The sequence below is a fragment of the Pistacia vera genome, unplaced genomic scaffold, assembly GCF_008641045.1.
Source record: "Pistacia vera cultivar Batoury unplaced genomic scaffold, PisVer_v2 Contig51, whole genome shotgun sequence".
Lineage (NCBI taxonomy): Eukaryota > Viridiplantae > Streptophyta > Magnoliopsida > Sapindales > Anacardiaceae > Pistacia > Pistacia vera.
The window spans coordinates 1862417-1889431 of NW_022196346.1; the positions used below are offsets into that span (position 1 = coordinate 1862417).

Sequence of the window (27015 nt, forward strand, 5' to 3'; positions counted from 1 at the left end):
GTCAGCATGCTGTTTTGAAAATGAAGTTATCATTTTTAAAAAAAAGGTTCTTATGGACAGATGAAGCAGATAGGTAAAAGAAAATTTCTTGATCATAAATCATGGAAAGGCATATTTTTATAGCTTATCACATAAAAGGTTTGCCCCACTTTGGATATTGACTAACAAGATGTTTACAAAGGTCAGAAGCCCACAGCCCCCTATTTAAATCGGGACATTAAAATAGGAAATCGAATTTCAGATGCTATATTTATTTATAGGATCATCGGTTCGCGTCTCTAAGATGTAATATATAATAATGAATAATGCATATTCACGCTAAAAAATAAGTAAATAAATGAAAGAATATGAAAAAATTACAAAGAAAGTAAAACCCAAAGAATTTTTTTTTTTTTGGTTGGGAAATTAATTTGGAGAAATATAAGTGAAATTTACTGTACAAAAATCACAATTAAGTGTTACTAAAACAGTGCATTGGTTGGAGTATTTTTTTTTTTTTTTTTAAATGTGAGGCAATGTGTCATGTTTTTATTGGTAATAATTTTTAGAGCAAACGACCAAGGTTTGTCTTAATAACTTTTCTTACCTAAAAAGTTTCAAAATAGCACTTTACCACCCAAAGTTATATTTTGTTAATTCCCAAAATATACTTCACTTTCTCAGTTGGTATTCGATGAGTTACCAAGAGCCAGAGTTAGAGTAATTTTATAGAGTAGAGTCCGATGGATTGAAACCATTAAAATCAACTGGAAATCAGCTAAGAATAGGAAACTTTAGTTTTGCAATAGTTGACAATTGGCCAGAAATCAAGTGGTGGAATGAGAGGGGTTTTGTAGAGAGAATACCAGAGGTTCAAATGGTGGTGACGGAGAAAATTTTTGTCACAAGAATTGACTTTGGGTAGTAATGGAATATAAACTTTGGGTGAAAAAGTAATATTTTAAAACTTTTTGGGTGGCAAATTATTAAGGCAAAGCTTGGGTGGAAAAAAATCGTTTACTCTAATTTGAGATATTATTTTATATAATTAATAGAAAATGAAAATAGAATGCTTAATTATTCAAAGAATTGGAAAAGTTTTGCGAGAAAATTGAATCCTAATAAAATGTATTTAATTATGAATAAATTATATGTTATTATTATACATAAATTAATATATCAATGCTTAATCATACACCATCCGTTTAGTGATAATTATATGTTATATCCAAATTTAGATGCTATTAAAATATTTAAATTTAATAGAAGTTGAATTAATTATTATTATTATTTTAACTTGTAGCGCAGTCCACGTTCATTTAGTTTATGAAATTCACTTAAATACTGATTAATTTCACTCATTATTTTATAAATGGACCCATTATTTAGTTTCGACCAAAATATTAAATTAAAAATAATTATAAAGTAATTAGGAAATAATAATTAACTTAAATATAATTAATATTTGACTTAACAGTTGATTATTACTGCAGTGGAGTAGAACGAGGAGAAGGGAGAGTCACCGATTCAGCGAAGGATCATTAACAATGAGTGAAGAAGCTCCAAAGCTCTACACCAACAAACCCAAGAAGGGTAAATCTCAACCCTTTTTTCTTTTGTTTTTTATGTTTTCAGAGTACAATTATTTGCTTTTGAAAACAGAAATTATGAAGATAAAAAAACATCCCTTTCTTGCCTAGCAAAGCAAGAATCTTTTCCCGGGATTTGATGTATTTTCTTGGTTTCAATCATTGAAGTTGTGATCTTTACTCATTCTTTTTCGTGAGTTAACAGCTCAGCTTAAACAGTTTCAAGAACAACAAAAAGGAAAAGTTTTTGCTTCTTCAACACCAATTCCGCGGCCATCATCATCATCAGCTGCAGCAGCATCGTACACAATGGGGTCGAGCTCTGCTGCTTCGCCACCTCCGCCTCCAAAGGAGTCCTTTGCTAGGCGTTACAAGTTCCTTTGGCCCCTGCTTTTGACCGTTAATCTCGCTGTTGGAGGTCACTTTCTTTCCTTAATTTTATGCGTATCATGTGCATTTTAGGTGTATGCAATAGCTTATTGATTGGATTGTTGAAATGGGTTTTGTTGGATATTAGCTTGAAGAGTGAAAAACACCAAAATGATAAGTGGTTTTTCGATGTTGTGGTTTGTGGGTGATTTCCTGTTACAATGGGGATTAGGTTTTAGTATAATTATATCGTTATTTTGATAAATTTATCTGTAATTGCATTTCACGTGGATGGTTTTAACTTAATTGGGTTAATGATTAATATTGATAGAAATTATTGGTGGATGTGTGTGAGAAAGAGAGAGAGGAGTGGGGGGAGGGAGATAGTTTACAATAGGGATTGCTAGAGTGAATTTCTTGATACCTTTTTGGCTTGTCTGATAACAATTAACAATGAAAATGTTTGAATTTTTCAATTTTTCACCTTGAATAGATAGAGTATAACGTTAGTAGGTAAGGCTGTAATGAAGACTGTAATGAAGATAGACAATGGAGCAGTATATTAGAAAGAAATCTTAAGTTGTTACAGAGGTGGACTAATTGTTTAGAGGAAATGAAATTGGATGTAGCTCAAAGAAGCATGTTGCCAATACTAATGGTCCCTAAACATAAAATGCGAATGAGTGCAACTCTGAAATTATCACGCAACTGTTATAACTTTCCATAAAATTATTGTTTTTGTTGTCCTTACATCTTAGAAAGGTGATTGAACATTCTAAATGTATAGAATGATGAAAGTCTGGATACAACAATCAATTATAGTTGATTTCAATGTCCTTTTACTTGCCTACTTGTGTAATTGGGTGGGGGTCGCAAGAATAGGGTGAGGAACAGATGTGAAAGTAAATTTGAGTATGATGGCTTGAAGGGGTAAAAACTTTTTCTGTATATTTGAGGTCAGGCCCCCCCAGCAAATAGCATTAAGATCTGTTCGATATGTTCTCCTGTTTCAGAGGTTTCAAATTCATCACCTTTGGCCTCATTCTGTGCTCAAGTTACACTGTTGACCATAAGTTTTGAGTCTAAGCTCGTCTTTACATAATCGAAGTGATATTTATGACTGGTGGTTATAGCTTTTGACTTAGTTGATTTCCTACAGTTGCATTTTGCATAAAAGAAAATGGTTATGCTGATGTGAACTTTAAAATGGTATGCTGACTTCTTTATTCTATGGTGCAAATGGTGGGATAAATGCTTCTCTTATTAGTGCATATCTTATGACCTGAAACATTTCATGAAGAATCCATTCTCCATTAGGGTCAATAATAAATTTTTGTCCAGTTGTTGTCTTCTCTAGAAGGATAGAAGCAATGCCCTATGCTTGTGTGTCAAATTGTCATGATCACCTTTGTTTCTTTGTCTTTGTGCTCTTTCAGTTTTATGTATAACCCTAGTATTAACATCTAGTGATCTTTTCCCTTACTAGACTTGGCTTATGAATTGGTTCTAAGATTATCTTGTATAGACCTTTCAAGTTTTTGTAAAGAACACTTGTTAGGCATGGAAGTCATGAGTAAAGGTACCAGACATGTTTATGATAGGCCTGTGTTTGAAGATATAACTAACATATGTGTCAAACAAAAGCAAAAAAGGATCATATTGTTGTTCATGTTTAAGTACACTTAACTACTTCATGGCCTGTCACATGGAATCATGTTTGACATGCTATCATCGTCATTTGTGTAAGTTTTTTATGGTTTTTGTAGGACAAGATCAAGAGTTCTGCTAGAACCATTGTGCTAAGGTAGGTTTTGGATGGATATCATACCAAGGCATACACCGCCGCCCATTTCTCCTTCTCCGTTACAAGTGACATAATACAGATGTTTTCTACTTTGCATGTCATCTTTCATTGTTCATCCTTGTAAAAGTCAGCTCAAATAAGCCAATAATTTCTGCTACATTCTGTTGTCTTCTGACTTGCTATCCAACTGTACTATTTAGAGAAACACCCTCCATTAAATCTCCAGAGATGATTCTTTTTGTCTCATCTAGTGCAGTATGGTTTGCAACTTTGCATCTCAATGTTGCTTGCCACTGTTTGAACTTAAGCTTGAACGTAATCAACCAAATTCTAAAAACAAATAAGAAAAGTCTGTTTTCTCTTGTCTTGGGCTTTAGCTCAAAAATGTTGAGGTGGAATGGAGTTTAGGAGAGCTTTTAGATTCAAATTTTACCAATCCAGAAAAGGGTGAAAAGGAAAGCTCTTTTATCATGAAAACTACATCTCAGCTCACTGAAGTCGATCCGAGACAGGTATGAGTTTGCTACATGAATTCTCATCCTCAATTTGGTGTTGTCACCATCATGATAGGAAATTTGGTAATTATTGATAGTAATATATTTCATCTTGGTAATTATTATACTACCTTTATCTTGGTAATTAATATTAATGTCTTTCATTTTGTTTAGTGAGCATGATTATAATGGAACTTGCTAGAAAGACTACTGTGATCTATGCTTAAGTCAACCCAAGAAACCCTGGTTAGAATAATATTTCTGTCATCATAGTCTTTATGATGATTAACTAATGTTCATGTGAGGAGTGACAACTCATGCTTCTGTTCTTTAATTCCAAATGGATAAGATAGTGTAAAATGTATACAATATGGAACCCACTGAATTTCTTTTAACCTATCCTAATTCCTTTTCTAAGTCTCGGGTGTATTTTTTATGTTGTGTATTCTCTAGTAACTTTTAAGTAAAACAAATATTCATGAGTTACTTGAAATTATATACTATTTAATTTTAATGTCACGTTTTGTTATCTTGAACGGTAGTGTGGAATTGTCATTCCGCATGCATAGAAACTAATAATAATAGTGGTGAGTGAAACTATTCTTTACTGGTCCCCTGCTTTCTCACCAGCATAATTAGTTTCTTAAAAACTTTTTTTGCTTTTGTATGGTATAATTGTTTATGAGCTGTCCAACTGTGGTATTCCCGCTAACGAGTTAGATATAAATTAATTGGAAGTGGAAGTGATTTGTTAGGACTTCAAGTGCTTACTGATTGCATTACATTCAGGCAGGAGTAGATCAGCGGTGATAAAGCATTTTTTTCTGTGCTGTGTCATTGTTGATGAGCACATGTTGGTTATTTGTGTCGGGGCACTGCTTTGATAATTACCAAGAGTGGACTGGTAATAATAACTAGTTGTGGTGCTTTATTGTTGTGTCTAACTCTTTTAACTTGTTATGGCTCTCTCCCGTAACGGAGGTAATCATGCGTTGTTTTGTGGTCCAAGCATCCAATACCTGCACTTTGTTTATTTTTTCCTCTCTTGGACTTGGATCTATTTATTTGTTATAGTTCTATTTTGTAAGGTAATCATTCTTTATTTGTGGTCCAAGCATCCAACATTTATAGTTTTGTTTTTCAATCACATACTCTGATTTTTGCAATTGTTAAACTTAGAAAATGACTTGTCCCTAGAAAGTTTCAATTCAGTTCCCGGACAATATACTAATTGGAAACTGTCTGCGACGTGTCTGACTGAGTTTCATATTATTGGTGTAGCTTACATATTTATGAGGACCAAGAAAAAGGATATCAGCATAACAGAGGAAGAAGGGGCAAAAGATGTTCCCTCAACTCCAGCTTCAACCACAGCTGCCACAGCTGCTGTCATCACTGAAAAACCCGTTTCAGAGTTTGTGAAGTTGCGTGAACCAATTCCTGTGGATCAGCAACGCGAACTTTTCAAGTGGATATTGGAAGAGAGAAGGAAGGTCAAACCAAAGGATCCTGAAGAGAAGAAGCATATTGATGAAGAGAAAGCCATTCTCAAACAATTTATTCGAGCAAAATCTATTCCAAGTATTTAGCTAACTGACTACCTGTTTATTAAAACATACCTGTGTTAAAACAGTTTGGATTTTACTTGTGAAATATGAAATTTACTTTCTCAGTGCAATATGATGCCTTCTGGATGCAATTTTTTTATACATTTTATCGTCTTTATGGGTTGCAATAGTTCTATCTCTCTCTGCTTAGTTTTGATATGGTTATATTGTTCATTTCATTTTTGGCATCATACCAACTTATTAAGGACCTGTAATTAATGTAATGAGAATGGTCAGAGATAGACCACTGAGAAATGGCTGCAAACCCCTTGATATGGGGCACATACTAATGTGCACCAACATAATTGCAGGAGCCATTTCAAATGGCCCAAGTTGGGAACAGAGAATGTCTTGAGAATAAATTATATAGCAACCTAGAAGTGAACCTGATAAAAATCCCTTAGAATATGAGATTCAACATCAGGGTTCCCTTTTTGACCAGAAATATTATAAAATTTAAACACTTCAGGTTGCATTTCATCAAGTGTATCCTCTCAAGGCACATGGGATTGGTCTTGTTCCTTTCTCTAACTTTTCTTATCATTTTAAATGAAAGTAATTTTGTTATTATGCTTTGCTACCACATTCTTTTCTGGGGAGTGAAAATGCAGCATCAAACTCCTCCCTTCCTGTCTTTTTTTGGTCATATTAGTGTCTGTTTGCTAACTTCATTGCCATTGGAATAGAATTTAAACTCCATTTGGTGCCAAATTTCATGAATTCTGAAATCAATGAGCATATTCTCCAAACTTTTATATTAATACAAAGATTCATTCACATGGTCCTAATTTGTAAACATGCACAATTTCCAAAAAGGATGTGGACACCCATAACATTACTGAGAAGAGTCCCACACCATGCAACAAAGTCCTTAATTTCCAACCAACTACAACAAATTCAAGTACCAAACACCTTACTATTCCAACTTCCAATTATATTTCTTGTCCCTTAAATATCCTCTAATAATAAATACCCGCAAGTATATACACTCCAAGATCTCTAAAACCCAAAACTTTTCAAAGATTATATTGATAACTATATCCCAAAATATTCTCTTGGATTCTTAAAGATATAGTAGAGAAAGCCAAAAGATGAGCCTAACAATTTGATGTCATGATGATATTCAATATTTAAAGTACTAATTTGATACTTAATCATAAGTTAGGTTAGTTTGAACAATGAGGAAAAAAGGAGAAAGCTAAGGGATGGAGCTTCACATTATAATACACATGAGCAATCAAGAAATGGCCCATTTATGAGATTTATGTATTGTTTATTATCAACAGTCAAAAGAAAGGAGATTTTGAGTCTACTTTTTTCACTAATCATCCCATCTCTTAGTGATATATAATTTTAATTTGATGACAATTATGACTACCCATAACCATGATCAAGTGGGGAGAGGGGCATATAATTTAGAAAAGAAAGAAGGGGGATGGCACATGTGGGATGGCCTGGCTTCTTCCTTATAAAATGAGAAATTGAGGATGGGAATGAAAGTAACATGAGGGCTGGCCTAGACTGTGTATATAATATATATGTTTTAAGGGAAGTGCAGGTCCTGCAGTTTTTAATATGCAGATAAAAGGTGAGTGATTGATCACTGATTTTTCATTTTTCATTTTGAGAAGTTAACGATTAGTCACTCACCTTTGGTCTACAGGTTAAATACATTAGAATATCCAAGATTGATTATATGTTTAAGTACATGTATTTGGGTGTGGATTGAGTTATGATTTCAATGGAGTGAGAGGGACAAAAGTTGAGGCTAAGATGATGATGATGATGATGATGATGGAGAATTGAGAATGTGGTTGGACTTATTGAGTCTCACATGAATGCACGAGGCCATGCTACACCAGCTGCTTCTGCTGCTAAGAGGAGACTGGGGACGCCCTCAAGCTAACTGTGCCACGAGACAATCATGGACTTGTGGGGTCTTATTATTAGTATGAATACATATATCCATACTTAAAAAAAAATACTAATTCTAACAACTAAAGTTACACATGCATTTTAGGTTTAAATTTCAGATACCCACATGAGAATTTCGTTAAAACATACACTTATCATCATTAATAAGGCTAATGGAAGTAAACCCATCTCCATTAACCAAGTTTAGAGTAGTTACATGAGTCCGAAGCTTAGATACCCACTGTGATGGTAAAAATTTCGTGAAAGAAACCAACAATCATATTAATTGTAGTATGAATAAAGTGATACCAATATAGTAGTCTAGACTTTTTTTAACTCGGTAATTGTATTTCCCGTAATTTAAACATAAAACTTCTGGATATAGCTAACGCTAATAGTTAAAAGGTTTGTCATCCGGTCACAAAAGAAGAGGTTAGTCTAAACTTTTTCATACCTCTGAATTTTAAATATCGGTATAAGAATGTCAATAAAACACATACCTTATCGTATCGTTAATTAGGGTAACTGAACCAAACCTACCTCTATCAACCCTCACTAATGAGGGTAATTGTGTTTGAAAGTAGAGTATTTCTTACTTACCATTTTGGAGTAGACCTTTTCAAATGTAAAACCAAAGTGAAAAACCCTTTGTGACGAAAGCAATAAATGATGATTTCAATTAGCCCCATAATTAAGAAAAAAAAAACTAAACTAAAAGCAATTAACCATAATTATAATATAAAAAACTTTACACAAACAACATACAAATATTCTCCTTTTTCTTCCACAAAAACTAGTTCAAACTCTTTTAACACTTTAATTTCTCTATTTTCTTTTTCTCTCTCTCTATCTCTTTCTTCCCCATACCCACGCGTGCACGTACACATGCACATTCATATATGTTTCCATCACAAAAGAAGCTCTGTCGTGACGGCCATAGTCACTCTCCATGATTAAGCTTATATAAGAGACAGACAGACAGAGAGAGAGAAGAGAGAAGAGATCGAGGGCGTGCGTGCAAAATTTTTAGCCAATAATGGACAATTTATTGTGGATTTTGTTTGTAATAACAGTAAGTTTATTATCCACCATCATTTTCCACAACAAAAATAAACTCAAATCATCATCATCTTCCTCAAGATCACACTTCATAACATCAACAACAACCAGAAATCTTCCCCAGCTCCCTTTAGGCTCTCTCGGTTGGCCTTTTCTCGGTGAAACCTTGGAGTTCATTTCTTGTGCCTATTCTGAACGCCCTGAAAGCTTTGTGGACAAACGTCGCTGCATGTAAGTTATGCAAATTTGAAGCTTGGTTTACTTTTGTTTATGGTTGATTAATGATTTCATGTGCAGGTACGGGAAGGTGTTCAAGTCACATATCTTTGGAACTTCGACTATAGTTTCAACGGATGCAGAAGTGAGTAGATTTGTTTTGCAGAGTGATGCAAAGGCGTTTGTGCCATCATATCCCAAATCTCTGACTGAATTGATGGGAAAGTCTTCGATTTTGCTCATCAATGGAAGCTTACAAAGGAGAATCCATGGACTTATAGGAGCTTTCTTCAAGTCTCCTCATCTTAAAGCTCAAATCACTCGAGACATGCAAAAATATGTGCAGAAATCAATGGACACTTGGACTGAAGATCAGCCTATTTACATTCAAGATGAAACCAAAAGTGTAAGTTAATTAAAATCTCAGATTCCTTTAAGATATTGATATTCATGACTTGTTCTTGAAAAGAGTTCCTGTACACACATGATATAAAACAAAAAATATGTCAAATCTTCATATGGACAGAAGTTAAAAGTTAAAAGACAAAAACACAAAAACTCTCTCTCTCTTTACATATGGCCCCTCCCCCAGGACCAGTGAAAGAAATCATTAAACACTTTGAAATTTTATTCTTCTCTGGCTTCTACTTAGGTTTGTAATATGATTTGGCTGGAAAGTAACAAACCCAGTTGTGAATGGGGTTCATGATAATTCTGATGAATAATTTTGTCTAGGAAATTTGATTCATAATAATAATTATGTCACTAAGTCCTTTCTAAAAGTTTCTAAAAGATACTCTTTTTTGGTCTCCAGATTGCCTTTCAAGTACTAGTCAAAGCATTGATTAGTTTGGATCCAGGTGAAGAAATGGAGTTCTTGAAGAAACAGTTCCAAGAATTTATCTCCGGACTCATGTCTTTACCTGTTAACATTCCTGGAAGTCAACTCTATAGATCCTTACAGGCAAGAGTTTTTAAATTAATCTATATGCCTTAGTGAAATTACTTGAGTTAATTTGAAATTTTTTTGAAGTTGGTTCATGAATTTCAGGCGAAGAAGAAGATGGTTAAGTTAGTACAGGAGATTGTTCAATCTAAAAGGAGTGGTGGGATCTCATCAGTTCCGAAAGATGTGATCGATGTGTTGTTGCTCAACAATGCAAGCGATCAGCCATTAACTGATGATCTAATCGCGGACAATATGATTGATATGATGATTCCAGGAGAGGATTCAGTTCCAGTTCTTATGACTCTTGCAATTAAATATCTTTCAGATTGCCCGGCTGCTCTCAATCAGCTGACGGTATGAATAATATTACATTTACAAAGTACTTTTTCATGAATACGACATTAATTTGATGGTGAGGTACGCTGTCAATTATTAATGAGTTAATTGATAACTGTGATGCATTATTTCTCAGGAAGAAAACATGAAGTTGAAAAGACTGAAAGCTGAGCTTGGAGAACCATTGTCTTGGAGTGATTACTTATCATTAACTTTTACACAAGCTGTAAGTTTCTATTTAATTGATTAACAGCTACAAGTAACTTTAAATAGGTGATTTAACTTAAATTTGATGTAATTAAACAGGTAATTACAGAAACTCTAAGGATGGGAAATATAATAATTGGAGTGATGAGAAAGGCCATGAAAGACATTGAGTTTAAAGGGTATCTAATACCAAAAGGGTGGTGCTTTTTTGCATACTTTAGATCGGTTCATCTTGATGAAAGTAACTATGATTGGCCTTATCAATTCAACCCCTGGAGATGGCAAGTAAGAAGCTAAGGGCCCTCTAAGTGCTTTAATTTTATTTATTTTTTTCTGTTTGTTTCTCGAGAAATTTAACCTTTGTGTTTGGTTTTGCTCACTGCAGGATAATAAAGACATCGGCAATTGTAACTTCACTCCTTTTGGAGGTGGACAAAGACTATGCCCTGGTCTTGACTTGGCCAGGCTGGAAGCTTCCATCTTTCTGCACAACTTTGTTACTCAATTCAGGTAATCAAATTAATTAACGTTAATGAATTTCAAATCTAGATTGATGACGATTCTTTATTTATGCATCATATATAAAGAAGAAATTAATTAGGAAGAAGTCCTTTCTGTGAGGTTTGGTTGCTGCCATGCCGCAATAAGTGAGCTACATTATTGTTTTTCTTTACTTTCACCATAAGAGCAAAGATAAAATTGACAAAAGACATCAAACTTTCTGCCTCATTTGGCTCACTTGCTTTTATAAAGCCATTATTTCATACATATGTAGTTGCTTCCAACCACAAGCTTTAATTTTCTTTCAATTATTATGCATGAGTGAGCCTTAAGTACTAGACTTCCCAGTTTTCCCTTTCACTGTTGCTCCCATTGATACCTTTCTTATTAATGATATGTGACCTCCCATAATCTATTCTCATTAGATTCCCTACACATTTGCTCTGAATGATCTTCCTTTTCTAAGTGGGTCAATAAGTAAGTTTCAAAATCTTTCACTTTCACCCCATGTTGAGCAAAGACAAAATCATGATATATAACAAAAGACACCAAACTAGTAGCCATTTTGAGCTCTCTCTCTCTCTCTCTCTCTCTCTCTCTCTCTCTCTCTCTCTCTCTCTCTAATATAACTGTAGAATAGCTCTGTATCGGTGTCTTGAACAATAGTCTAGTTCTACTTCGACACTGGTTTCCACATCATTTACAACATGTATTCTTACATTAGCTCTCACTTGTGGCCGGATGGATAGAGTGATGCATGGTTGAAAGCGCCCTCGGTCTTGAGTTCGAGTTATAACAAAGAGTGACCAATTAACATTTAAAAAAAAAAAAGATCAAATGATTGCGATAATAAATTGCATTGGTGAAGATATTGTATTCTGACGTTGAAAACCTCGTCAAATCAGAACAGTTTTCCTGTATAATTACAAACACAGTAATAGTAAAAACTGATTTGACTCATTGAAAAAATTGGATGATGATGTTTTGCCAATTAAACCTAGTTCAATGTATTAGAAAATGGCATCCACTTTGTGAATTTTGATTTGTCCAAGAAATTAAACTTGACTAGTCAAATGCATGAATGTTATTTAAATCATGAAACTTAATTAGGGTTTTCTAGCTAGCTATTGTTTAATTTCCATAGGTATATATGTAGTCAAAAGTACACAAATTCATATATTGATCTCTAAACCCTAAATTTGACTTCCTTGTCAAAAAGCACTAAATGTTAGACTTAGATTACATATAATCAATCACATTATGATTAAATAAAATAAAATGCAGGTGGATGGCTGAGGAAGACACAGTTGTCAACTTTCCCACAGTAAGAATGAAGAGAAGACTGCCGGTTTGGGTCAAAAGAAGAGGAGATTCATCTTGAGCCATGAAAACCATTAGAGTTGCAGAGAGAAACTTTCATATAACACCATTGATAACACACAAGAATCCAACAACAAAACACCAAAACAAACCAAAATAATATAAAATTAGGGTTTGGTTTTGGTCACAGTGCATGCATGCACACGGGTGGGGTGGGGGCTCTCAGAATTATTACTCAGACCCCATAGCTGACTTGTTTGTCTTCTTTCTTATACATATTTATATCTTGACAATTAATTAATATTAGAAATTAATTATTTTTTTTTTCTTTTTGTGGGGAGTCTCCTTTTATGTATTACAACTCATGTAATCAAGCTCAAAGGGTTAACTATGATTAAAGGGAAAATTAACGAAGTTCATCTTTGATATATCGATGGAGCCAATCACTTTTTAAAGGGCTAACTACTAATTATTCATGATAATTAAAGATTAATTATATAATTAAATTAAATTCACTCGTTTTAATTAAATTTTCTATTGATTAAGACATATTCCTACTACTACTACTACTACTACTACTACTTCACTAATTAAAGGTAGGGTAATAGATTCTCGATAAGAAAAGAAAAACGTTTTCAAAGAGAGGTCCACCATTGATGTTTTGCCAGTGAAGCTTCAAATGGTCCAAATGATGGAAGTATTTATATTTATATTCATATTTATATTGACCTCTATTATTTATCTTGAAGTTTTATGGGTTGTTGTTTGTGTACATTCATTCGATCTATAGTTTAATTTGGACCAATAATTCAATAAAAATAATGAAATATCTTTCAGCTGGTTGGTCGAGGCCAGCCACATGTATATAGGTATAATTTAATATATAAAGCATGATTTAAATGTAGAAGGTAGAAATCTAGGTTATATATATATTTGAGTTGGTGATCTAATCATTGAGTAAGAGTAAAGAAATCACGAAGATATTAAAAGTAATTCAAAGAGGTAAAAGTTAGATACAATATGATGCAAATTTAAGTTTAATTTAATTTCTCTCTTGTATTAAACAATATAACATAAGATTAATTTCATAAAGTCATAGATTCTTAATCTCGACACTATGATTTAAGGTTTAGTTGGCTAGGTTACGCAAGCAAGCATGCATGCAAAGCACTACAAATGGCACAAAAAATCCTCTATAGACTATAGTTTAAGGCAAAATGTTAGGTTAAATCTAGGAACGAAAACTATCTGAGTCGATGGTTAGGGCGAATTAGGGACAATGTGGATAGGGGCACAGTCTTATATTCGATTCTCCATTTGAGCATTTGCAATTTAATTAAGAGGTCGTGACGGTGGGTTATTACGCTAGTTTTTACTGAGGATTAGCCGATGTACATGTAAAGTAATCCAGACACTCTCATGCATGTTTTATTATACGGAAGACTTCGTCGTTAAAAAGACAAAAATCTTATATGTGAGACTTGATTGAATTTATTGACAAATATCTTTGGGTAGATGAGTTGAGTTGAGCCAACCATTTGATTTCTAGAAAGAACAAGAAAATGGGTATTTTTTTAGTGATAAATTTTTTCTGATTATGATTAATTCTCCACTAAACAGATACTAAAAACAATTAAACAGTCAATTTTCAACAATTAAAAAGATTGAAAGGGACAAAGAGGAGAAAAAAGAAAATTCATGCTCATCCAAAAACTTAACTTCTCGAAAAAAAAATTAATTAATTAAGTGCTCTCTTTCATGTAGCATTAATCACATAAAACAAAGAGAGATGAGGTCACAATCTTGATTAATCCAAAGATAATGAAAACAAAACACAACACGAAACATTGCTATCGCCTATCGTTATCATATATCCACCATCATCACCATTATTATTATCATTGTCCACATGATTAATTAATTCTTCATTACTATCATTAATCTTCTTTATCTTCTACTTCATCTACATCACCATGAGCGATATATTAAGTAAGAGTTCCTCTTTTGTGCAACCTTATGCACTCCTTTAAAATTCATATTATATATATATATATATATATAACTAAGATATCCGAACCAGTTTACATACACTTCGACTAATCTATGGGAGAGAGGACTACTCTATAGCAACCCACCGCCATGACCCTTCAGACAAATCATGAACAAAGGTATTATCTTTGGGCTTAGCGGAGAATCAAACCTAGGACTATGGGTGGGTGGGTCAAGTCAGATCATATTTACTGATCTCTATCACGATAAAAATTTAAAGATTAAAATTCAGTCACATTTTATTGCATCTAAAACTTTGAAAATGTACAATATGACTAAGTAAGAGTTGTTCTCCAAAATGAACCGTATTCTTTAAATTCGCGATCCTATTTGCTGGCTCGTACTACTAGTGAATACTAAACGACCACAATTGGATGAAATTTTATCGCGTTTGGAAGGGCAAATTTAAAAAAAAAATTTATATTTGTGTATAAATGGAAATCTGAATTATTTAAAAAAAAAAAACCATAAATGTCCGCATTTAAGAATTTTCATTTATTGAGTATTGGTACAAAATTATATGGGTGCGTTTGTTTTAGTATTTTTGAAAAAGTAAGAGTTGGGTGATTATTATGAGGTAGGATTTAAAAATTACAAAAACACTCAATAGGTTTGTTAATTTACTAAACACCCCTTTAATAAAACATTGAAAATTAACAAAAACACCCTCACCCACCCATTAAATACTGGCAACTGGCCACCACCGCCGAAGGGTGGTCGGAGTCATCGTATCGATGCACGACTGGCTGGATCTGGCTAGTCGTGCGCCGATATGGCCTTTTCCAGCTAGATTCACCGTGGATTTGGTCGAAAAATGCCAGATCTACAGCTAGATCTAGCCATTGACGACTATATCTTGGCCGTCGTTGACGACTAGCTATGGCCAAAGACGGTCAGATCTTTGGCCGTAGATCTGGACTTTTCCAACCAGATCCACTGTGGATCTGGCCAGAAAAGGCTAGATCGATGCACTACCGGTCATATCCAGTCGATAGTGCACAATTATACCAGATTTTGACCATCTTCTGATGATATTGGCTAGAATCTGGCAAATGTGGGTGGATGGGGGTGTTTTGTCAAATTTTAAACTTTTTTTGGGGGTGTTCAGTTAAACTAACAAACTTAGAGAGTTTAAAATAATTAAATAAAATATAATAATATTTTCAGAATAGAAAAATAAATGTGTATTTTGGAAATGATAGGAATAAGATAGGACAAAAATAAGGAAACAAACACATCCATAACATTTATAAAGTAATCAAGAGCATAACTTGTGTGGGTTACTTGGGTTTATCTCAAATCGTTAGCCCAAAGACTAAGCCGGGCGGAATTTACTGTTTAAAATGGCTTAAGCCCAAAATATTTGGGGCCCAATATAGTGCAATGCTGTTAGCCCAGCCCAGCCCCGCCCATCAAATGTGTTATCATCAATCGAATTGCCAATTTGTTCGAGGTGATTTAGATTAATCAAATTAATTAATTAACTAATAATCTTCAAAATAAATTTCAAATAAATGCAATACCCTATAAATTGTTCCTCATGATCAAATAAAACTAAGATAATTAATTTCTCAATACAAACATCAAATTCTTGATAAAAAAGGGACGATAGTATCTTGATCGTTGATCAATCAATCATTGTATCATAACGAATTATCAAAAATTATTATCTAATGTTCCTATATTAACGCCAAATGAAATTGACTTTAATTATACTATCTTTAACGAGACTAGCATTAAATAGTTACCTTACAAAAGTGGGATTAACAAACTTAATTAATTAACCATAAAACAAATATTAATTACTGTAATTACTATATAATATTTGTAAATTTTTTAAAATAAAACTAAGCAGCAAAACGAACCGTTTCGTGTTTTTTTTTATTTATTTATCATCTACCTTAACAAAAGCGTCTAGCCATCTGCCACCTGAAACCGAACCAGAAACAGCATATCGCCAGATTTTCTTCTTCTTTTCAATTATAATATTTTATTTAAACCCATACAGAAATCCCAAACTATAGTTTTTACCCCTGATAGAGTCTCTCTTCTCTCAATCGGTTTCGGTAACTATCACTTGTTTCAGACGCTTTCAATTTCGCTCCACATTTTTTACAATTTTCACCTTATTTTGGTACGCTTCTTAAATTAGGGTTTGCGGGATTCTAGTTTTGTTATTTTTGCTTGATTATTTCAAATTTTGAGCTGAATAAAAAATTAGCAGCTGTATTTGTTTATCGAGTGTGAAAATTTTAGTATTTTTGGCTTTTCGAGTTTCTCGTTAGCTTAAAAGTTTTTTTTTTTTTTTTTCTTTTTTAATTTTTAGGGTTTTTTTTTTGGGGTTTTTCGATGTTTATGTGATGTTGATTGCGTAATTTTTTTTTTGTTTTTTATTTTTTTTATTAATCAGTAGAAACGGAAAAAAGAATAGTCTATACTTTTTTGGTTAATTTAAAAGTGAAAACATTTTCATAAGGAAAAATAAAAATAAAAAAACAAAGATCATAGGAAGTTGGAGAATGTAAGATTGTTCTGTGGTGGGTTTTTTTTTGGCATGTGATGGAAATTGAGTTTTGTTGACTGTAGATAGGGCTTTGTTGAAGTTTCTGCTATTCTACTGTAACATTTCATGAAATTATTTATGTTCTTATGCAAAAGTTTTTAAGTTTTCTAATGGTTTTCTTTGGATCACTTGGAGTATAGGGGACCTTGTTCTACCCACCCTGGTTATTATGACAATATATTTCATGAAATTTTTGAAGCGAGTTTGTGTCTCTTTAGAATTGCAAGTTCTTTTGATTCTTTGCCCTCTTTTTTATGTTGTATGTTGCAAGCGTTCTAGAATCTGATTTTGATGTTAAAGCATTAGGAATAGTTTTTGCTTCTGTTTTTAATTGTCAGAATCTTAGTTCTGTTTGAGTACATTTCAGATAAGATTTTTAATTAAGTAAAAGCTTCAATAAGATTCCAATTGCCAGATTCTTGGGAAAATTCAGTACAGATGTTATGTTTCATTTTCTGTATTTATGCAGGGTAACTCCAAATGGCTGGTAGAAATCGTATTCCTCGTGAAGCTTATAGTGACCGACATGGGTTCCCACCTGAAAGAGCCTTCATTCGTGGCCCTCCTTTGCCACAGCCACGTCCCCATCCTGCTTTATTGGAGGAAGAACTTGAATTGCAGCATGCTGAAATCCAGAGACTCCTGGGTGATAACCATCGGCTAGTTGAAGATCGAATGGCTATGCAGCGAGAGCTTGCTGCTGCTAAGGAGGAGCTTCATCGAATGAATATGATCATAGCTGAAATTCGTACAGAACAAGAAGTGCACTTGAGGGACCTTGTTGAGAAAGGATTGAAGCTAGAGGCAGATCTTCGTGCAACTGAGCCTTTGAAAAAGGAGGCTGTACAACTCCGTTCTGAAATTCAGAAGCTGAATAATATTAGGAATGAACTAGGCGGACAAGTTCAGACCCTCCAGAAAGATCTTGGAAAATCGCAAGCTGATAATCAACAGATTCCTCATTTGAGGGCAGAAGTTGATGGCCTGCACCAGGAGCTTATGCGTGCTAGGTCTGTGTTTAAAGTTTCCTTCGCTATATATATATATATATATAGATATATATATATTATATATATATATAGTTATCTTTTGCTCTCAAGCTCAATGTGTTTTGTACTACTTAAACTCAATCTTGAACTTGATCTTTTTGTGGCTGAGAACTATATCTACTGTAGAGCTGCTGCTGATTATGAAAAGAAGGCAACATTGAGCTGGTAGAGCAGAGACAGGCAATGGAGAAGAATTTGGTTTCCATGCTCGTGAAGTTGAAAAGCTACGTGCTGAACTTGCTAGGGTTGACAGTAACCATGGGGTGCTGGTATGTCCTGTCTGTTATATAGTTTCTCAAAGAAGGGTGAATATATTATTTTCTTTTGTAGCATCCCTTGAATTGTAGTGTGATATTGAAAAAGATTTGTTGCATGCTTGTCATAGTATTCTGCTTTTGTTAATACATGTTTTAATTTGCAAGTTAAATTGATTCTGATGTTTCCCTTGTTGAGAAATATCCACTTTGTCACCATAGAGAACAATCATTTTTTCATTGTTTGATAGTGTATCAATTATCACTATATAATATAGCCAATAACTGGGTTTTGGCCAATAACAAGCTTTCTTCATTTTCTATTCAATTGTTTCTCTCTCTTTTTTTTTTTTTTTTTTTTTTTTTTTTTTTACCTTTTGTGTCATAATATTTCTATCATGGTCTCACTTGAAGTTCGTTAACAAGACATATTATCCTGATAGTACTTGTTGGCTCCAATTTCCAAGGTTTCATTGCATTGTTATACCTTCTAACCTTGTTATCCTGACTTGTGGTTGTCAAGGTGGGCCATATGGGTTGAATTTCAGCAGTCCCGAGGGAGTTTTTCCTGGTACTTATGGAGATGGATATGGGGTTCATCGGGTATTTTTCATTTTGGAATTCTTATTTTAAATTTGGTAAAATTGGATTATCTTGCTGGATCTGCCTAATATTGTTTTAACCATGGTCCTGTGCCATTTCTCAGAGTGTTGCTGACAAGGGGCCTATGTATGGCCCAGGTCCTGCTTCATGGGAGAAATCCAGAATGAGTCGTCGTTAGTGTCTGGTTGCTTGTTGGTGGATTTGAAGAAATGAAAAGTTTGTCCTTTTTGGCTGCCCCGCCACGGAGTCCAAAATATAAACCAGAAAGAAGTATTAATCATCTGTTTGTTCACTCCACATCAATAGTGATTTATCTGAATGCAGTGTTAGTTACCCTAAGCTGGCTTTTATAGGATTTTAATGTTGCTTTGATTTAATTAATAGAGACCATTGTTTCTCTTTTCATATATGCATTATGATATATTTATTTGGCTTTCGGTGTCTTTAACTCTTAATGGCTGGTTCTTTTTTGATGTATCATATCTTATGATTCTTATTATTCTTGGTGCATTTGTTTATGATATATGTGTAAAAATTTAAGTAGAAGTTAGCAACTCTTAACTAGTGCGGTCCTTGGTTTTTGCTGGAGTTTTCTGTTGGAGATATATGGACTTTTGTAATAAAAGCATTTTGGTTGTAGTTGTTGATATAAGGATGGCCACTTTTGTGGACGTGTGAAGAGAGCATTCTCGACATTCTATTGGGTGAGTGGTGATCAAGATATCATGCATTAGAGTGTAACTGTCCGAATTTTTTGTTATTCATATAAGATTCTATGAGTTGTCTGCTGCTTGCTTTTATACCCTTAGTCTTTAGGTTTCACCATTGGAGAGTCCAGACTGTGTGGCTGCAGTGGATTTTGACGGTTATTGAAATAACGTACACTTATTGTCACCAATATGTGGAATTCCAGAGTGAAGATTGTCTGTTATTCACATTCATTGTGAATTTCCTTCAGTACCAATTTTAAGTAGTGTTTGAAGAATATAGGTTTACTTTTGGTGGCAGGGTATGTATGGTGATTCATTGAAATTAAATTTTTTTTCTCCTGTTATATGATTATATTACGACTGTAGAACCCTGTTAATGTTCTTGTCAAATTGAGAATGTACTAAAGGGAAAGATCTTTGTGTGATTTTAACCATTGGTTTTGATTGGATTTGTCTTGGTGGAAGAAGTGTAACCTTAGGTGTACTTGGCATTACTTATTGCTTCTGCTTTTCTAAATCATGGAGCCAGTTTTTGGGCCAACTACTTCCAAAGTTGTGTAGGTTTATCCGGTGAATGTGAAGGTTGCTTGCTCATGAAATAAATCAGTATATGTTATTATTTTGGTTAATTTTTCCCATCCAAGTTTATAGGAATTCTAGGAAATTTTAGTACATCAGAGAGTGGACTTCAAGGTTGTAATAGTCCTTCCTGTAATTAGTTTTTGGATGATAGTTTTGAAGTTTGATCATATTCTCTAGCTCAGAGATGGTTGGGTTTGGCTTATAGCAACCATATGGTGGAAGAATGGAGATGGAGTAGCGTACTTGGAGGAAGAAAAGATTGCTCAATGTTAAGATGCACTAGATGATGAATATCCTCATACTTCAGTTTTGTCCCTTCAAAAAGTATTGGACATTGGTTTGGAGTCTATCCTATGGCTTCCTTGATGAAGTTTCATTTAGAGATCGCTACGAGTTTATGACTCTTGTTTTGCACGGATTTTCTAATTCATTTTATTCTTGGTTCTGCACTGTTGTATACTGGTCAAGATTATGACCACTTGTATCAGTACAAAACTGCTTCTTTATGTATTGAGATGACCCTGGAGTTTCTGAAGGATGGTGGCATGCCATGTTGCGAGAGACGGGCTTCTGATCTATCCTTTGTAGGCAAGTATTCTGTCTCTGTTACATGAGTTTTGTGGATCTGGATATTGATATTGTTTCTGAGCTAAATTTTTAAATAGACATAGTAGTATAGCATTATGCTGATACAGTGCTCCCATAGTTTCATTCTTTGATGATCAATGTTTTAGCTTTCTTTAGATCCAATATGTTGAAAATTCACATTGAAGTAGGCTATAGGCGTTACTTCATTGCAGTATCTTTTTTTTGGGATATGGGAAGTTTTACTAAGCCACTTGGTTTCAAGTTTTGACATCCATTTGCTCAAGCCTATTCTGTTAATAACTTCAACCAGTTGTTCTTCCTTTATCCATGCTAATTTAACCAAGAGAGCTTTACGATGTACCAGAATTCTGTTTTCAGCTGTCTTACTCTTAACAGGTTCCACTAAACTGTTGTGTTGCTTCATTTACCAGAATTAGGAATGTTGGAATAGTGCTGAAATGACACCACTCAGGGTGATATAAGATCTTTCTGGGCCAAGTAAATTGTTGGATTCTTAGATATTGTAGATTTATGTGATTTTCACTTGAAAGGTCAATGTTCCATATTGACATACTGATAAGAATTTGGTATAGTACATTATAGTATATTATATATGTTTCTTTAGAACAGGAAGATGATCTCTCCTGACTGAAGAGGAAAGTTTTGGACTTTAATGATATGAATAGGAAATATTGTACACAAACTATAGAAGGTTTATTTAGTGATCCTCTACTGAGATGAGTCATTTTCTATTTCTTGGGGCCCTTGCAATTTTCAGAAAATTCGAAAATGACAAAAGTTGTTTGTCTGTATGGAGTATGTGGATAGTAGAGAAATGTAAGAAGTGGAAACAATTCTGTTTTAGTTGTTCTCAGTTTTGAAATGTTTAAGATAAGATCTGTAATGTTCTTATGGTATGAATAACCAAAAAGTGGTATCACTCATTGCAATGGTACTTATTTAGGTGAAAGGAGAAAGCATTTGTTCAATCATACATGTGTGGTCGGTGACACCAGATGGATTAATTAGCTTATACCAACTTAGGAAGAACGTTTTAGTTTGTTATGGTGTTGAATTTTTGTTTAGAGAGGTAACTAATCGGCTTACATGGATTTTTAGCAAATGTGAGGATAGAGCTGATTATCTTTGGTTTATCCTTTTCTACCTGTATCATTTATAGGCTTTAGAAGCATTCTCCTTCGAAGATAAATATACTGGACTCTGATTATATGAAGACCATGATGTTAAGTGTTGCTGAAGTAAGTGTTTACTACTGTCAGGGTAATGATTGCCGCAGAGATTAAGACTCTTAAGGAGTGGTTGAAGTTTGCTTCTTAGGCTTACTCATGGTGCAGTGGTAAGAATAAAGCCCTAAAGTATTTGTCTCGTGGCCTCCTGTTTGGTCAATTAAAAATTCTGGCTTTAACTAGAAGCTGTTGGCATGACTGTTAAATTAGGAGTGAGGTGTTGTCCTCGGGATCATTCTGTGTTGCTTGTATTTGCTGCTTTCCCCTTTATTTCAATTGGTTATAAACGTTTCAAAAAATTGCCTTAATGGTTGAACAAATTAGTTTTATTCTTTTAGTACAAGCTTTTTTGAAATCATATTTTCCCGTGCTGCTACTTCCTAGATTTCTCCTGATTTTCTTTTTAATGTTTTGCAGATCAGAAGGAAAGCTGTTACTGTTGGGAACAGGAATTAAGAATATCAGGTACCTACAGTAAGGGTGGTACTGAAGATGCTGCTTTCAGTCCAGCTTTAGTCGATGATGGTGTAATGGTTACATTCAAGGAGCATCAAGACAAAAAATTCACTCATAACAGAAATGATCCGCGCATTGCACAAAATGGGTAAACATTAACTTTAGTTTCAAGGAATGGAAATTTTCTCAGTGCATGGACTCCTCTATTTAGTAGTCAGGATATAGAGTGTAGAAGCACCAGCACCAAGAATGGTTGCCATGTAAGTAGCACTGAAACAAAGAGAAGCTGTTTGCTTGGAGGGAGTTTGATAAAATGCTGTAAGTACAATGCTTGGCGAAACATTCTTATGGCCTGCAAGCTGATGTCATTTCGAAGATTTTCAAGAATAAACCCCTTACACATCAAAGAGATATGGATAATCTGGTTCGTTAGATTTTTCTATTAAATTACCAATCTTTGGACTGCAAGTTAGTTTTAACAATCGCTTATTTTTTCTTCAACATTAACCTTGTGAGAAACTGATTTATATGAAACGAAGGAAAAAAAAGTGGAAATGGATCCCTTTCTTTGTTTAGAAGTTGCTTCTCGCCGAAAATTAGTCTTGATTTACAGGTACGACATAAGAATTTTTTTTTTTTATTTCTTTCCGCTTAGCTAGTAGATTATTTTAGCAAAGGAAAATGTTACATTTACGATCTGTTTTCACAAATTTTTTCTCACAATTCCGACGTGGCAATTCGTAATGGGTTTTACCTATGTTTCACTAGATAAATTACAGCTAATCAATTGCGAGTTTTTCCATCGGGGTTGTGAGAGATTTTGTGATAAGAGAAAAAGTTTATGAGAAGAGATTGTGAGTGTAATGTTACTCTTCAACAAATTAACTACATGAATTATCTCCATTGCTTTGGTTATTTCATCAAAACAAGTAGTCTAAGGAAGGCTACTAGTTTTTCAAGATGGCACAAGCTCCGTGCTATAATGCAAGAATGTGCACACGTGTGTTTGTGCACGAAATTGATGGTTTGAGAGAGAGATACAGAGACAGAGAACATCAACTGCATATGTGAAATCTGAAAAAAAAAATATATATATATATATGTCGCTAACAATAATTTTCTTTAAAGTTGATATACAAGATGGTGACAATACAAGACCTTGCACTGGAGGGATGCGTTATGCCTCCAGAAATAAGGTGGGAACAAATTTGGAAGTAAAGTGTGAATCTCAAAGCATTTCTGAACATTTGGCTTCAGTAAGAAGAGAGCTGCTTGAGCATGCCCAGATGACTAGATCCTCAGTCATCAACTTCAGTGTTGAATATAAAACTTGGAAACACAGTGGTGATTTCCCTGAAAGAATATGAAAAAGACATTGTAATCTTCATTTGAAAATAAAAGAAGATAACATATATATTAGAGATGATTCAAGCTTTAATAAAATGGAAGTAAGGTGTACTTCAAATAAGGGAGAGTCATGTTCTTTATAAGTGAAGGGTGCTTGAAAACAAAAGTTCTCCATTCTTCTTTATTAATTTTGCCATCCCTATCAACATCAGCTTCAATAAATGTCTGTGAAAAGAACCAAGTCAAGAGCAGTTTATATAAAAAAAGCTTCAAGAACAAAGATGCAACATGAAAAATTTCTTGCCTTGCTAATGATAGCTTCAAGCGATTCGTTCGGAAGTTGCAGGCCGGATTCTTGTAAGATGGCAACTACCATTTGCCTGACCTGAAAATGCATAAAACAATTCGATTCTACATAAAGGGTCTGCCAAACAAGAGTTATTTCTTATTTGTGAAGAATAAAAAAAAAAAAAAAAAAAATTAACCAGTACTCACTTCTTCTGGCTCTATATATCCAGTCTCTTTTAAATCATAAAGCCTAAATGCAACTGCATGAAAGCCAAGGGAAAGCAATGGTTTTATGAATACTCAAAATTCTGATAGTAGAAAGTGCAACTATAAATAGCTTCTTCAACACTTACAATCAATTTTCTTATCTGTTGAAGTACAAGGATGAAAGATACTAAGTGCATGGACAAACTCCTCAAATTCAATAACCCCATTTTTCTTCTCATCAAAAAGATCAAATACCTGCAAAGAATTTCATTTCATAGAAAAAGAGATTATCAACATTACAAGTCTTTTAAGTCTAAGTTTAGAACATAAATAAAGGTTAATTCAGTTCATTGCCAAGTTAATTGCATTTTCCCCCTTGGGTTCCGATCAACAAGGGTATATATTTGATGACTTGGGTGTCCAGGACAATTTGCGTGTACCTTAACAAATCTTCGAAATCCATTAAACATTCTACAAGTCCAATGGGTTAAGTAAATCACAAATGTGATATGTGGTTATTTTCTGTGACTTGAACACAAAACCTCTGAGTAATCTAAGGTCTTACCCTCCGGCCATAAGCCAAGTGAAGGATCTAGATATTACTGTTTCAAATACACATAAATGTTTAAAAAATCCCTTAGTTAAAAGTAAAATGACCTAAAAAAACCCCAAACATGAATGTTAAAAATTTCATTGATATTTAACCATTACATCAATCAAACCTAAATCCTTCAAAAGAAAGATACACAACTTAAAAACCATTCAATTTAAAATTTTCATAGCATTTTAGTTTTAGTTAACAATTTTGATTAATGTCCCTTGAACCCGGGAAATCGCCAAGTATTTAAAACGGAAAAACCAAGATCATAGTAGACTGAAACTAGAGGGATGATTAATTTTTTTTTCTCTCTTTCCTTGCCCTAGTGCCCTCCCTAAGATGAGGGTGGTATCATCTAAAGTTGAACCAAATCATGGAAGAGATGGATGAAACGTTAAGCAAAAAATAAAGCAAATGATGGGAGTATACCCTATCGAGGAATATATTCTCGCCAACTGAAGTTTGGAGTAATGCTAACCGGAGCTCTTCCTTCAAATAAAAAACAAAGAGGTTAATAAAATCCTAGAGAGACTATAACAGTAAATATTTTATCAGTATGTACTATTGCCACAACATTCAAGCAAGATGTACAGAAAATATAACAATCTAGTAAATTTGCCAGAGGAATGGGATCTATTTTTGGATGAAAAGGTTCAAACTTTCCATTGACATCTAAAATTAATGTCAAATTTCTGGATTAACTAGGTAAAATTTGTTCCTTTTTGGTCCTGCGTTGGTTTCCTTTTGGGTTTCATGTAAGCGTCTGTTATCCAAAACCAACCAAATAACAAAAAAAAATCATAATTACAAAATGTATCAACCGTAGGGATTTGAACTTAAAACTTTTTATCTATGACGACTTCACGAGATATGAGGTCCATAAAATGAAGAGTTTGTCACATCCCACATCGCTAGCGAATAAGTTTGAGATTCAATACTTTAGGTTTACTAATTTTTTGTATGTGGTCTTCCCAAATTTCTGAAATCTAATTGTTTATGATAATATAGAACAATTTAAACAAGATTACAACTCCTGATCCTAGTTGAATTCCTGGACAACTTCCATTTCATTTTAGAACTGAACACAGTCACCAGGCCATTGCAATTTCTCAGAGTAAAACTCAATTCAACTGCCTCATTTTCAGATATGCCCACATAAAACAAAAACAAGATTTCTGTTACCTTGTGAATTAGCCCATCATCAACGATGGAACTGCTCAACTTCTTGAATAATTCGTGCAGGGCCTCTACCTCGTTTACACTAACTGCAACAACATCCCCATAATCAAACACAGAAAAACCCCAAATCACATATAATCAAAACATAATAAACATGCCAATATAATATAACTATTTATGCATATGTGATACAAACATGGGGAATTATTAGCAAGGCGAACAAAATCACTGAATGTGTTTTGAAGCCTAGGTGGACGATGGTGATCAAAGCAACCGGCTAAGCTGAAGATCAGTTCCTCTATCAAGATTACCAATGGCATGAACACAGCACATATCTTGTTGCCTACTGTAAAAGAGCTTGATCCCTTATGAATTCACATCAAATTCAAACAAAAATACAAACCCCAAGTTAGATTAACATAACAAATATTGATTTTTCTGGGTTTGGTGGGTGAAAAAACCAAATTTTGTATCAAATACTCAATCTGTTTCATGTTTTCTCATGAACTCAACAGAGGAAAACCAAAAAGAAAAAAGAAAAAAATAATTGAAGTAAAAATTCCTTTAAAGAGAGAGATTACCCATGAAGAGCTCATTGAAGGGTTCATTTCTGGGTCAAAATATCTGAATTTCATCTCAATCTTTATGCAACAGCAATACTTTTAACAGCCACTCAATAACTACCATAATATGTCTTCCAAGAACACCTCTTCACACAAATGAAAAGAGAGAATAATGTTTGGCACGAAAGAGAGATAATTCTTCAAGAATAACAATCCAATTTAGCCTATGATTCCTTCAGCAACTGTTTCAGAGTTTTTCTGGATTAAATTTTTGCTTCAAACTTTCCAGCTGGTATAGCTCTAATAAAGAGATGTTATGCATATAATTCATCCTAAAAAACCATATGTTAAACATTTTTATTTTATTTTTTCAACCCAATTGGATTGA

General features: G+C 33.9%; 4 protein-coding genes and 1 long non-coding RNA gene across 6 annotated transcripts; 4 read left to right on the forward strand and 1 right to left on the reverse strand.

Moving 5' to 3' along the window:
* The first annotated feature begins 1442 nt into the window (after positions 1 to 1442).
* Positions 1443 to 5939, forward strand: LOC116106079. Its single transcript, XM_031392433.1, has 3 exons — positions 1443 to 1572; positions 1774 to 1986; positions 5517 to 5939. Exons 1-3 carry the CDS (start codon positions 1527 to 1529, stop codon positions 5822 to 5824), a joined length of 567 nt encoding a protein of 188 aa, XP_031248293.1. The 5' UTR covers positions 1443 to 1526; the 3' UTR covers positions 5825 to 5939.
* Positions 5940 to 8598: 2659 nt separating this feature from the next.
* LOC116106176 (3-epi-6-deoxocathasterone 23-monooxygenase CYP90D1) lies at positions 8599 to 12671 on the forward strand. The gene is made up of 8 exons (XM_031392515.1): positions 8599 to 9046; positions 9113 to 9437; positions 9846 to 9995; positions 10083 to 10334; positions 10453 to 10542; positions 10623 to 10808; positions 10909 to 11033; positions 12309 to 12671. The coding sequence occupies exons 1-8, from the start codon at positions 8793 to 8795 to the stop codon at positions 12403 to 12405; spliced, it is 1479 nt and encodes a 492-aa protein (XP_031248375.1). The 5' UTR covers positions 8599 to 8792; the 3' UTR covers positions 12406 to 12671.
* A 3629-nt stretch (positions 12672 to 16300) lies between these two features.
* On the forward strand, positions 16301 to 19335 carry LOC116106177 (protein FLX-like 3). The gene is given in 8 exon segments (XM_031392516.1): positions 16301 to 16459; positions 17426 to 17966; positions 18132 to 18154; positions 18157 to 18210; positions 18213 to 18257; positions 18260 to 18274; positions 18783 to 18862; positions 18966 to 19335. Coding segments are annotated over 7 exon segments (822 nt in total). The 5' UTR covers positions 16301 to 16459; positions 17426 to 17436; the 3' UTR covers positions 19041 to 19335.
* A 1416-nt stretch (positions 19336 to 20751) lies between these two features.
* Positions 20752 to 23023, forward strand: LOC116106180. The gene is made up of 2 exons (XR_004124286.1): positions 20752 to 22099; positions 22407 to 23023. It is a non-coding gene; the product is annotated as an uncharacterized LOC116106180 (long non-coding RNA).
* A 486-nt stretch (positions 23024 to 23509) lies between these two features.
* On the reverse strand, positions 23510 to 26957 carry LOC116106178 (calcineurin B-like protein 10). 2 transcript variants are annotated; one of them, XM_031392517.1, is made up of 9 exons: positions 26646 to 26957; positions 26261 to 26429; positions 26068 to 26150; positions 25315 to 25374; positions 24434 to 24542; positions 24288 to 24340; positions 24097 to 24177; positions 23905 to 24017; positions 23510 to 23798 (listed from the first exon to the last, which is right to left on the reverse strand). In XM_031392517.1, the coding sequence occupies exons 1-9, from the start codon at positions 26697 to 26699 to the stop codon at positions 23744 to 23746; spliced, it is 777 nt and encodes a 258-aa protein (XP_031248377.1). In that variant the 5' UTR covers positions 26700 to 26957; the 3' UTR covers positions 23510 to 23743. The 2 variants fall into 2 exon arrangements, with proteins under 2 accessions (XP_031248377.1, XP_031248378.1); XM_031392518.1 differs by lacking the exon at positions 26261 to 26429 and having other exon boundaries at positions 26646 to 26955.
* Positions 26958 to 27015: the final 58 nt, after the last annotated feature.